The sequence below is a fragment of the Plecotus auritus genome (genome assembly GCF_963455305.1).
Source record: "Plecotus auritus genome assembly, chromosome: 3".
NCBI classification, from domain to species: domain Eukaryota; kingdom Metazoa; phylum Chordata; class Mammalia; order Chiroptera; family Vespertilionidae; genus Plecotus; species Plecotus auritus.
In genome coordinates this window covers 133,114,929-133,128,923 of record NC_137772.1, presented here as the reverse complement: position 1 = coordinate 133,128,923, position 13,995 = coordinate 133,114,929, and the positions used below count along the sequence as shown (strand labels likewise).

General features: G+C 42.0%; 1 protein-coding gene across 2 annotated transcripts in view; it reads left to right on the top strand.

Annotated features, from left to right (window-relative positions):
* The first annotated feature begins 531 nt into the window (after positions 1 to 531).
* The window catches only part of PARP11 (poly(ADP-ribose) polymerase family member 11), a 58,303-nt gene continuing 44,839 nt past the window's right edge, over positions 532 to 13,995 (top strand). The window contains exon 1 of one of the 2 annotated variants that reach the window (XM_080662785.1): positions 532 to 759. Coding sequence is in view for 1 of the 2 variants with exons in the window: in XM_080662784.1 (XP_080518910.1) it covers positions 742 to 759 (18 nt within the window). In the remaining variant the exon portion in view is untranslated. The remainder of the gene's footprint in view (positions 760 to 13,995) is intronic. The other variant, XM_080662784.1, reaches the window with a different exon arrangement.

Below are 13,995 nucleotides of genomic sequence, written 5' to 3'. Positions count from 1 at the left end.
CTTGCCATGTTACCTATAAACCATACTGCACCTTCTTATTGATCTAAATTACTTTTTGTTTTTTCTTTAGATTCTAATCTAAGCCCCATGAGGTCAATCTTGTTCACTCGAGAGCCTAGCACAGTATCTGGCAAACAACCTTCACTTGAGCTTTTGCTGTATGTCATATACCATGCTAGGTACTATAAATGATATCACTACACCCTTAGGTAGATACTATTATCATCTCCATTCTGAAGATGAGGAAACTGAGTCCGGTTGTGAAGCCTGTCCCAAATGCCACTACTTGCATTGGGATCAATTCCCAGGCCTGTGTGGCTCTTGGCCACTACACTCAGTATACGGCGACCAATAACTATCGGAGAAAATACAACCAACCGTGGCCCGAGGATCTCTTGATGGGGATGTTGCCGTGGTGATTTAGCACTAGAAGCCCTTTAAACTTCATTACCAACCAGACACTCCCCAGCTCCTCGATTTACCACCAGCCTGCCGAACCCGGAAGGGAGCGGTAGGGGCGGGGCGGCTTCCGGGGGCGGGGCGGGGTCAGCGCTCCGGGCGGAAGTTGGGAGGTTCGGTGGTCCGAAGACGCTGGCTTGTGACACAGAGGGGGAGAAGGAAGGCCTGCTGGAAGGTTGCCTCTCCATCCCTTCGGTCCCGGGCACCCTTGGAAAAAAACCAACACCCGGCCCGCGGCAAGCCCCTTCCCCCAGGCTCTCTCCGCTCGATTTCGCCACCGTTATGTGGGAAGCGAATCCGGTGAGTAGCCAGGCGGGACGGGGCGGACCCAATGGGCGGGGTTGGTGGGAGAGGGGCGGGAGGGGGTTTCCGGGAACTGCTCCCCATCACCCGATTCAGGCTGGATCTTGAGTTCCGGAGCTCAAAGATCCCGGCCCTTGCGGCTTCCCCAGCACTGCCTTTGAGTGGTGGAAATGGCCTGGTGGGTTCTCCAATGTGGTATTGCTTTCCCGATAGTTGCTTATTTTACTTGCTGTGGTTTCTCCGATTTCCTCCCTTCATTCTTTTAAACTCTGTTTTGCTTTCTAATTGGAGTTATTGGGCTTCGGACCTGTTACTCTTCCTTTGCTTTAGGTGTACTTGCCAGTCCCACTTACCTAAAGCTAGGGGATTCGACCCTTGGGTCTTGAATGGGCCTGGAAGGAACTGTCACTACTTCCCTTCTTGGTGAACAGCCATTTAAAACTTGGGGGACCGAGGATATGTTCTAAGCCTCTCGACTGTGAAGTTCTTAGATATTTCTTTTTCAGTGGACAGAAGTGATGACCTGGAATGTTTCAGCTGCAAGTTTTGTCTCCCTCGTTTGATTCTGGTATATGCATTATGCCTGCATGTATTTTTGTCTGTTTTGCTTTTATACATTTATTTAATGTGCAGCCCTCAAAGAGTGCAATCTCTTTGCCAAGAATATTCCATTAATCTCTTGTTAGAGTTGAAATTACTTCATAACATGGCAAATGTACACTGTTTATGCCTTATGAGTTGACTGGGAAAATGGCAGAATCACATTTCAACAAATTGTTGGACTAAATATGTGAAACTACTCCATATGCAGAGATATCTGCCTAAATTTACTTTATAACCCTGTTTCCATACTCTCAAAAACTTATTTTATATAATTAATATTTTCCTTTCATTTCCAGATAAATTGGAGAGTTTATCAGTTAATTCAGTTAGATTAAAAAAATACGTTTTTATTGATTTTAGAGAGAGGAAGGGAGAGGGGTAGAGAGATGGAAACATCGATAAGGGAGAAACATAGATCGCTGCCTCGTCCACACTCCCTACCAGTGATTGAGCCCACAACCCCGGGCATGTGCCCTGACTGGGTATGGAATTAGCGACCTCTTGGCTCATGGTTGGATGCTCAACCACTGAGCCACATCAGCCAGGTTAATTTATTATTTTTTAAAGTTTTTATCCAACAGAAACTAGTCTGTTAGTATGCATTTTTTGGTTGCTCATTGTTCTATCCCAGTTCATGTAACAGTGGTCATCTGAGATTTATTTATTTTTTTGGTTCATACTTATAGCCCTCTATACTAGGCTACATCAGAGAAAGTAGTTGCTGGTATTTAGTTTTAGCAAAAATAATTTAGAAATACGAGAATGTGCTCTCTATATATTCAGTTTCCTGTCATCAACAATCTTCATTTTGTATCATGTGTGTGTGTGTGTGTTCAGTTTGTATAGGCAGTCTTCCTTGTCTTGATTTCTCTGTAACAAACCTTTTAGTCACCCAAATACATGCCTTGCTCAAAGTCACATGTTTTAAATCCTTCGCTATATTCTAAGCTCTCTATGGGCAGGGAGTTTTGTCTGTTTTGTTTACTATGGTATCCTCAGTCTAGAGAATGGAGCCTGGCACACTTAGTAGGCACTCAATAAATATTTGTTGAATTAATAAAGGTGTTTGTGCTAGAGAGAGTCCTTTGCTTCCACTATTCTCCCTCCTCCATCACATATACATCAGCATTTGCTATTGGGTCATTTGTATGTTTGTGAGGATTATAAAGGCATTAATGAGTGTCTCATTTATGTGGTTTGTTATATCATTATCTCGTTTCTTTGTAAGAAATGCTGTTTTCTCTGTAATCACCTTAACAATTTTGCTTGATTTCAGTAGAGTAGACTGACTTTTGTCAAAAGTACTGACCTTCTGCATAGTACCCCTTACATACTACCATAATATGCCTTAATGCTACCAGATTTGCTTATTTACTGATGTTGTTTTTCTTCCTATAACCGTATGAATGCTGACAACAGACAGTTTAGTTTTTAAAAATATAGTCAACATTCTGCATATGGATTTCTTTAGTAATTCATTAGTTTCTTTTAATAAGAAGAGGCATCTGGATAGTCCAGCTGTGCTTATGGAATGAAATTAATGTTACTGTAAGCCAAACAATCGGGAAGGTTTTTAAAAACACAATGATCTTAAAGATAAATGCAAATGACTTTTGCATTACTCATCAATTTAAATCACTGTTTATTATTTCTTTCCATTGAATGAGAGAATAAATTCCATTATATGAAGAAAGGGAATTGACTTAATTGCCTAGTTTCTCCCCGTGTCTTTTTGTTAGTAACCATGACTTTACTATTTCACCTGTGATCTGCAAATACACCTTCTGTGTGATACTGTGAGGAAATATACCCTGGGTTATGGGTAGTTTCACTGTAAACATCTTTGCCTCAGGCACTTTTGTTACAAGCATTTCACAGCAAACATTTTCACCACACAGCTAATGGGTAGAAAGGCAGTTTCACCATAAAAGATAAAATAGTTGACAGCTCGGTTTCCTTTCTTCATTGATGAGTCATCCACCTTCAGCAGACAAATATTTAAGCTGGTTGTGAGTTTGGTTTCGTTTCTCCATTAACATAGTTTTTGCAGCACTTCCATTTTTATATTATGTAGCTCTTAGCCAGCTTTCATACTATACTCCAGTGACAAAGTCCTCACAACTCTCCTACTTTTATATTAAACTAGAGGCCCAGTGCACAAAATTCGTGCACGGGGGGTGTGTCCCTCAGCCAGCCTGCTCCGTCTCCAATCTGGGACCCCTCGAGGGATGTCCGACTGCCCTACCAGGATCGGGCCTAAACGGGCAGTCGGACATCCCTCTCACAATCCAGGACTGCTGGCTCCCAACTGCTTGCCTGCCTGCCTTCCTGATTGCCCCTAACCGCTTCAGCCTGCCAACCTGATCACCCCCTAACCACTCCTCTGCCAGCCTGATTGATGCCTAACTGCTCCCCTGCCAGCCTGTTTTCCCCTAACTGCCCTCCCCTTCAGGCCTGATCCCCCCCCCCAACTGCTTTCCCCTGCAGGCCTGGGTCCCCCCCAACTGCCCTCCCCTGCAGGCTTGATCTCCCCCAACTGCCCTCCCTTGCAGGCCTGGTCCCTCCCCTGCTGGCCATCTTGTAGCAGCCATCTTGTGTTCATATGGGGGCAGCCATCTTTGACCACGTGGGGGCAGCCATCTTGTATGTTGGAGTGATGGTCAATTTGCATATTACTCTTTTATTAGATAGGATAAATCTTAGCCAAGTTGCACACCATACCAGAAAATGATAACATATCAGTTATTGCATATTTTTCCGTGAGCACAGTCATTCCTCCCACCTATGAAAACCAAGTTTACCAAGCTATGGCAAACATAAGAGAGGTGGCTACTAATTCATAAGTCTTTAAGAGCATTATTAATTCTGTAGTTGGAAATTGATACTTCTCTTAATGAAGGAAGAAATTTAAGTGATAAAAGAAGTGCAATGCTAATGAGACAAATCAACAAAGTGCACTGTGAACAAAAGACTTCAAAGACAATGTATTTTCATTTTTTGCAATAATGTCTTTAATTTTGTTATTAATTTTTCATTTTCATATGTCCTTTGTAATGTCTTTTTTTATATTTTGTTTTTTAAATATTTTCCAGTGAAATTTTCTATGGTTAATTAGTTGTTCTGCGAAAATGCTTGTGGCATAGATGTTTACAGTGAAACTACAGGCCATGTGTACACTGACCCCGGCCACAGTAATACTCAGAGGCAGCAGCCCTTTTAGGTAGAATGTTTCCATGATATGACTTGAGTGTGGAAAATTACCCCTGATCTTGCAGCCTTTTCTTGGGGGAAAAACCCAAAACAAGATAACCAAGGAGCTACAAAAGCTTCATTTAAGTACACAGTTTTATTTTTCAGGAAAGTCATGAGGTCAGTGATGATTCTACTGAAGCCTGCCACTGACCAGGCACCTTGAGGTAAACATAGTGTCCCTGCCAAGGCAGACCAGGTTGACAGAAGCAGCAGGCACACTCAGTTCTGATACGAGCTCTTGGCAGTTCTCTATCCACCTGGTGAAGGTAGCCTTGACTAATGTCCCCATTTAGGAAAGTGGCAAAATCTCTAGAAAGGAGTTAGAAGGGTTGCCATCTATACGCCTTGACTTTATCCTGCCTTTCTCTGTCTCCTTGTCATTCGTTGTCTTACCCTCTTTGCTGGGGTTGAAATAATTAGACCGGTGTCATATATGGGGGAGTTTTAGCTTCTCTCTTTCACACTGATGAGTGAAAATGAAAAACAACAAACGTCTGTTCAAGATTACAAACTATTACAATAATACTACCTTACTTTATACAACGTGATAAGCTCTTCTAAAATCCCTTTGCACTTCTTAACTCATACTATTAGAATAATCTGATGGGTTAGCTAAGGGAGGGGAGATGACTTTTCCAAGAACACTCAGGTGAGTAAGCAGCAGAATTCTATCAGTTCCCATGTCCTCTTTCACCCCATTTCATTGCTTGGTGGTAGCAGTGAGGACAGTTGTATGCCTGAGTCATGCTTTACCTGCTGAGCCACCTTTTTCTCTGTTCTTTTATATTCAGAGCTGCTTCCAAACTCCCTTGGCACTATGATTCTGTCTCCTTTTTCTGTCAAAGTTCTTGAAAGAATAGTCATATTTTTTTATCGTTCTTACCCATACCTCAGCTCCTCCAGCCCTACTTCTGCTCCTAACCCTTACTTGCTAGGAGGTCACAAAGTGCTTTTGAGTCACCACATACAGTGGCAACCTTTACATCTTCAACCTCTCCTTTTTTTCTGTAACATTAATGCCATTAGAGGTGTTTCCCTTAGCTCCTTTTTTCCCCCCTGAGACTATACTTCTTTGGATTTCTTCCTTCTATGATTTATCATTGAATTATAATCTTGTCTTATCTGTACTGCCTTTTTTTACCCCTGAAATGTTCTACCTTAACCTTTTGTTGTTGTTCCTCTCAGCACATTGTTTTGTTGAGCTCCGTGGCTTCAGCTCTCACACTGGTGAATACGCCTGCCGAATGTGCACCTATAGTCGTGACCCCTCGAACTGGGGGATGGACAGTTCTGGTGGCCCCCCTGACAGTTCAAAGTTAGTATGTGTAAAGCAGACTCACTCAGTCAATGATTTATTATTTCAGTCAACAAATATTTAGTAATGTATCTGGTACATATAAAACACCATTCTAAACACTGGGGAGGGTGGTTACAAACATGGATCAAATCAGAGCCTGCCTCTCAGGGGTCTTGTAATATACTTTAGCGGGGAAAGTGATACCAGAGGGTATCTGGCGGTGGGGGAAGAGGGAGGTGGGACTAGGAAGGTTTACATTTGAGCTAGGTGTTCAAGTTATAAAAGTAGTTGTATGGGAAGGTCAAAGGAAGCAAAATGATCAAAGCTCATGGAAGTGAAAGAGAATGGCGAGTACAGTTTGGACAAAATGAAGGGAAGTGGAGAAGATGTAAAGGCTCTAATGAGTAAAGGCTCAGCATTGGTATCTTCAGAGAATGAGGATGGAGGGGTTGTGGGCAGTGGTAACGAACATCTATGTAATATCTTCTGAGTCAGCTGGTGTATTTTATAGACATACCCTCAAGCTAGGGGGAGGATATGTGTCTGGAAATGAAAGTTCTATAGAGAACATAGTGTCTGTGCAGATGTGTTCTTAGTACCAACATACAATCAGGGGCTCATATACTGATATCTTAATCTTCTTGACATTCTTTGTAATTGTTCTAACACTGGAGTTAGTTTGGCTAAGCTGAGAGTAAGTGTGACATGCCAGTGTTTGGTGGCTGGGGACAGTGCTAAACAAAGTATGCCCAAACTTAGGTCATCTTACACTTCCGTGAGGTAGGAATTAATAAATTATTAGCCTCATTTTTTTAGTGACAATTCTAAGGGTCAAGGTTTGGCGAACTTTCTGGATAAGGACAGAGACAGATTTTAAATTTAGAATTTTCTTGCTCCAAACACATACTCTTTCCAATCTAACTTAGGATATAAGATTTAAAGTAAGTAAAAAAGGACCTGTGAGGGAAGTCACAGAGAGTCAGAGATAAAGGAAGGATTCTGAGCTAGAGAAAATCAGGACATTTTTGTAACACCCATGCTTTTAGAACTTTTTTGTAGTGGTATAACACCTGAGGAGGAGTAGAGAAATGAGGTAGCCTTCCCAGGATTGGCATGGCAGCACAAGGCTAAGGAAATAAGTCTAATAGTTTTTGGTATGAGGGAGGAGAACAGTTTGGGATAAGGCTGGAGGCACATGTTTGCAATAGAGGTTTCAAGGAATGGGATGAGATGATTTGTTCAGTGTGACCCACTGGGCCTAAAATGCTCAAGCAGAATGGTGAGGTGCTTATGCAGCTTACTCTCTAAGAGTTACCTGCTTTTGCAATTATGCCTGATGGCTCCCATTTATTTATTGAGCACCTACTATATGCCAGTCACGTCTAAGTCCCAGGGTTTACAGTGGTGAACAGAACAGACTAGACCCCGGGACTCATGGGTTTTCTGTCTGGTGCAGGGAAGCAGACATTAAACCAATAATTACACAAATAACATTTAACTACAATTGTAGAAGCTCTAAAAGAAAAAGGAGTACCATGGCAATGTATAACGAGAAGAGCTGGTACTAGGCTGGAAGATCAGGTAAAGCCACTTCAACAGAGATCTGAAGGATTGAACTAGAGTTACCCAGGTAAAGGTTGGTTGGGAGACAAAGAGGGCTATTCCAACAGCAGAAATAGTATGCACAAAACCCCTGAGGCAGAAGGGAGTTTGGTGTTTGAGGAACAGAGAGAAGCTATGTGTGGCTGGAACACAGTGAACCAGGAGACGAGGCCAGTAGGTAGGTAGGAACTAGGCCATGCTGGCTTTGTGGCATACATTTAGGATTATTCTTAAAGGAGTTGGAAGCCATTAAAGGATTTTAAATAGGAAGTGACATGAACATGTTTGTTTTTAAAAAGACTATTCTGGTTGCTGTATAGAAAGTGAGTTGTGTATTAGAGAGTAGTAGGCAGGATAATGGCCTCCCTATTCTATTCTAATCCCTGGAAATGGAAATGTGTTAGGTTACATAGCAAAGGGGAATTAAGATCTCTAACTAGCTGACCTTAGGATAGGGTGGCTATTTTGGCTAATATAGGTGGGCTCAATGTAATCACAAGCGTTCTTACAAGTGGAATATGGAGGCAGAGGAAGTGAGTTAGAGGGGATGTAACTATGGAAGAATAGGCAAAGAGACACAAGGTTGCTGGCTTTGGAGATGAAGTTGCGGGGGAGGGACGGGGGCATAAGGCAAGCAATATGGGTAGCTTCTAGTACCTGAAAAAGCCAAGGAAATAGATTCCTCTGTACAACCTCCAGAAAGGAATCAAGCCCCCCTTGAATTTAGCCCATTGAGTCTCATATCAGGCTTCTACAGAACTGTAAGGTAATAAATTTGTGTTGCTTACGTTTGTTGTCATTTGTTCCAGCAGCAATTGAAAACTTGACAGAAGTGCATCAGAAAGGCTGTTGGAAGACCACTTACGAAGCTGTAGTATAGTCCTGGGTGGAGGTGAAGGTACTTGGACTAAGTAGGTGGAAATGGAGGGAGAGCAAAGTGAATCAGTTCAAGCTGCACTTTGGTGAGTGTTAGGTCCCTGGAAACCAGGAAGGAAATGTTTTCATTGAGATGGGGTGATTGGAAAAAGGGGAGAGATGGTAGAGATAAAAAGTTTGGAGCCTATTACAGGTTTAATGTGCCTGTGAGGCATTCAAGTAATAACGTCAGAGAGGCAATTGGATAGGTGAGTCTGGCAGCAGAGGAAGAGGCTAGGGTAGAAATGCAGTTTGGGTCTCAGCCTTTAGAGATGGCTTTTGCAATCATGGGAGTAAGTGAGACCCCTAGGACAGTGTTTGTCAAACTTTCTGACTCATTCAGACCACCAATTTAAATAGTAAAGCAGTATTTTAAAAATTAATGATGTTTGTATTGTCATTGAAAAAGATATTTTTTGCAGCCTCTTACAAAGTGTACAACTAGCTTGAGATATAGATCAGATCCAGCAGTTTGATTTTTTTTAACCCAATATTTCTACTAAATTAGGAGCCCTCATGCTATAATCAGATTGTCAAGATTTGCAACTGGTATTTGCTGGATATCAGATGTTATAGAATATCAAGATCACATACAGACTGAGAAATTATGGGAAGATTTCTCCCTGAAGACCATTCCTAGTGCTCTATGAGTTGTCAAATTGACACGCTGATAATATTAAATGTAGGGATGAAGGTTTCATCCAGCCTGAGTGTTTGGAAGAAAGGAGGAAATATATTCTTAGTCATTCTTTGATTATTTCAGTCTCTGGAAAATACCTGTTTATGTTTTGTTGTAACAGGTGGCTGTGTTCTATATATACTTATAATGATGATAATAAAATCAGTCTCATTCTCTGGTGAGTAAAGAAAACCATCAGATTCTGCGAAGAAATCATGCTCTAGCAGTTGAGCTGTTTGGTGACTTTGAAAAATCTGGTATCTATTAATCAGCATTAAAAATTGGGGTATTTTAACCTTGAAGTAGTGGGTTCAGGTTATTTAAGATGCTGAGTATATGTCAGCGATACTTAAGCAGGCCTCTAGAAATCAAGAAATATTTTATTGGTATTATTAGCATCGTGAAGAAATGTTTTTGTCTTCTTCTTCCTTTCAGAAACCTGTCAGCACCTTTTTTCCCTTGACAGCCGTAAACTTGAGTGGGAAGAGTAATTTTGCAAACACTGCCATTTTTTCTTACAGCTTCTGAGAGCACATACTCTGAATGTGCTGACACTAATTTTTATTATTTCCTTCAACACACAGCTACAATTAGGAGCATATTATATACTTTTAACTGTTCCATGGTTGTAACATCTTTTAGTAATACAGTACCTTTTTTTGCTATTTGTATAGCTGTGCTCAGACAGTTTTGAATGTTGCACCTTTTTCAGCCTGTGTCACACAGCGCACAAAAATACTGTCTAAATGAAAACTGTCATTCTCAGTGAGTTCTCATTGATAAGCAGAACAAAGCAATGTTGAGTACTTGCACCTCCTTACATACTGTATCTACAGGGTGGGGCAAAAGTAAGTTTGCAGTGTTTATATGGAAAATAATACAATAATTAATAAATAATAATATAAGAATAAACTGTGTTTTGCATTCTCACAACTGTAAACCTGCTTTTGCTCCACTGTATTTTCTTTGGTGAAGTGTCTACTTAAATGCACTTAAAAAAAATTGAGCCATTTATCCTATAAAAAGCAAATAGCAAGATGATAAACCTAACCATATCAATAATTATATCATAATAAATGCTCTAAACACCCCAATTAGGAGGCAGATTGTTAGACTGGATTAAAAAGCAACGCCCAACTATAAGTTGTGTCCAAAAAGCACACTTTGAATATAAAGACAAAATAGGATAAAGATAAATGGAAGGAGATGTACAGTGCTAACATTGTCAAGAGAGATAGGTGACTCTGGTATATTAGTGTTAAAGTAGATTTCAGATGTAATGATTTTAGGGTAATGAACACCACTTCCTAATGATAAAGAGGCCAGTGAATTAGTAACAATCCTAAACATTTACATACCTAATAATAGAGCTTCAAAATTCATGAAGTAAAACTAATAGAACTGTAAGAAGCAATAGACTAGTTTCATTTTAGTTGGAGATTTAAATTCTCTATAATTGATAAAATAAGTAGATAGAAATGAGAAAGGATATAGCAAACTATTACACCAATAGCAAAAATATTGACCAACTTGACTGAATTGACATTTAAAAACCATTACAACCCAGCTAAATACACTTTTTTTTTTCAACTACGCAGAGAGCATTTAACAAGATAGGCCATATTCTGGGCCATAAAACAAGTCTCAGAAAGTTTAAAAGGAACCAAATCATAAAGTGTACTATCTGATCAAAATGGAATTAAATTAGAAATCAATAGAAGAAAGACCTGTAAAATTCCCAAGATTTGATAAATAAATAACACACTTTAAAATAACCAATTGGTCAAAGAAATAAAAAAGGGGAAATAGTATGAAACAACATGTCAAATTTGTGCTATGCTTCTAAAACAGTACTTAAAAGGAAATTTGTAGCTAACCTAATGCCTACATTGAAAAAGAAAAAGTGTCACAAATCAATGATTACAGCTTCCTCCTTAAGAAAGTAAAAAAAGAAGAGAAAATTAAACTCAGGCAGGAGCAAGAAAATAAAGTTTAGATTGGAAATTATTACAAAAAATAACAGAGAAAATCAATAAAACCAAAAGCACTTTTTGGGGGAACATCAGTACTATTGATAAACCAGAGAGATCAGGAGAAAAAGAATACAAATTACTAATATCAAGAATGAGATAGGTGACTCTGGCCAGGTAGCCCAGTTGGTTTAGCGTGTTGTCTCGATACGCCAAGTTGGGGTTTCAATGTCTGGTCAGGGCACATACAAGAAGCAACCATTGAATGCATGAATAAATGGAACAACAAATCAGTGTTGTTCTCTTTCTCCCTCTTTCCCTTTCTTCCCCTCTTCCTCTCTCTCACTCTCTTCCTCCCTCCTTTCCTCTCTCCCTCCCTTCCTGCCTCTCTCTCACAAGCCAATAAATAAAATTTATTTTTAAAAAGGAATGAGCTCGGGCTGGTGTTTCTCAGTGGTTAGAGTGTTGGCCCACTCACTGAAGGGCATGTACCTGGGTTGGGTTTGATCCTCAGCCCTGGTCGGGCACATGTAGAAGACAACCATTCGATGTGTCTCACTCACATCGGTGTTTCTCTCTGTCTCTCTCCCCTTCCCTCCCTTCCACTCTCTCTAAAAATCAATGGAGAAAATATTCTCCGGTGAGGATTAACAAAAAAAGAAAGGAAAGGAAAACTAGGAAAGGAAAGGAGGGAGGGAGGGAAAGAAAAGAATGAGAGAGGTAATATCACTACATTCTATATAATAAAAGCCTAATATGCAAATTGTCCCCAACCAGGAGTTTGACCGCTCACTATGACGTCCAGGGGGCGTCCACCTGGGGGCGGCATGGAACATGGGCATTGGCGATGCAACACTGGCAGTGGGCTGCAGTGGAGGCGCTGCCAGCTCCGATGGGCCCCGATGAGAGCGGGACCATGGTGGGATGGTGGAGCAGGTGAGCGGGCGGTTCCAGGCCAAGGTGGGTGTGAGCGGGGCCCAATCGCCCCGCCGATCACCCCGTTGACGGCGACCAGTGGCAGGGGGCAGGGCCGCTGCCCAGCTCCCAGGCACTGAGGGAGCCAGGTGGGGGTCCAATAGCCCCATCTATTGCCCCACAGATGGCGACCAGTGGCGGCGGAGGGCAGTGGGGCCGCTGCCCGGCTTCCAGGCGCTGAGGGAGCCAGGTGGGGGTCCTATCGTCCCGCAGATGGCGATCAGTGGTGGGGGTTGGGGCTGCCACCTGGCTGTCAGACGCTGAGGGAGCCGGGTGGGGGCCCGATTGCACCGCCAATCACCCCTCAGATGGCGACCAGTGATGGCAGCAGGGAGTGGGGCTGCCACCTGGCTCGCAGGTGCTGACGGAGCCAGGTAGGGGCCCGATGACTCAGGCAGAGGGGGTTGCACAGAGGGTAGGGGCCCAGGTGCTGCCCAGGGCCCAGAGGACAGCTGGGACCCGCCCTTCCCCACCAGACACTCTCGCTTTAATCACCAGCCAGGCCTAGGGACCACACCAGTGAACGAATTTTGTGCACTGGACCGCTAGTATTCTATAAACATCCTATATAATAAAAGGCTAATATGAAAATCTACCGAATGGCGGAACGACTGGTCACTATGGTGCACACTGACCACCAGGGGGAAGACACTTAACGCAGGAGCTTCCCCCTGGTGGTCAGTGCACTCCCACAGGGAGAACGCCACTCAGCCAGAAGCTGGGCTCACGGCTGGCAAGTACAGCGGCAGTGGCAGGAGTCTCTCCTGCCTCTGCAGCAGCGCTGAAGATGTCGACTGCCGGCTTAGGCCTGCTCCCTGGGGGAGAGGGGGCTTAAGCCGGCAGTTGAACATCCCCCGAGGGCTCCCGGACTGTGAGAGGGCTCAGGCCGGGTTGAGGGACCCCCCCACCCTGAGTGCATGAATTTCGTGCACTGGGCCTCTAGTTAAAGGATAATAAGGGACTGTTATGAACAACAATGTCAATCAATATGACAACTTAAATGAAATGGACATATTGTTTCTAAGACACAAACTACCAAAGCTACCTCAAGAAGAAATAAATAACATGACTATCCCAATATTTATTAAAGAATTTGAATTTGTAAAAAAACCTACACACAAAGAAAACGCCAGTTGCAGATGGTTTCACTGGTGAATTCTAACATTTAAGGAAGAAATAAAATCAATTCTGCACAAATGTTTAGAAAATTGAAGTGAAGGTAATATTTTACAAGTCATTCTAAGAAGCTGTCATTACCCTGATACCAAAAGGAGTCAAAGATATTACAGGAAAACTACAGACCAATATCTCTAATGAATGAACATAGATGCAAAAATTCTAAACAAAATTTTAGCAAATCAAGTGTAACAATAAGAAAGTTGTTGCATCATTATCAAATGGTGTTTATACCAAAAAAATGCAAGGTTGGTTTAATATTTGAACAGCAATCAATGTAATTCACCATATAAACAAACTAAAATGAAAAACCATATAATCATTGCAATGCATGCAGAAAGAAACATTTGACAAAATCCAGGAAAAATCTCAAAAACCTGGGAATAGAAGAGAACTTGTTCAACCTGATAAAGGAAGTGTGGGAAAGGGTTAACTCAGCAGTCTTGTGTGGCTCAAAACCTGTACAATCTCAAGAAAGGCCTGTTTCCATGACTGCACCAGGGAGCTGAGCTCTTGAAATGGTTTGTCTAATGAGTGTATTTTTGTGTTTGACACCGAGAGCCATGCTTTACCAGTTTGTTCAGATAGTTTATACTAACAGTATGATTTATAGTGAATATCTGCTTTTCCTCTGGAGCTGTGGAACTTCAGCATATGCTCATGTGACTAACTCCCAATAAAAACCCTGGACATCTAGGCTCAGGTGAGCATCCCTGGTTGGCAGCACTTTGCACTAGTTGTCATACATGGTTTCCGGAAGACCT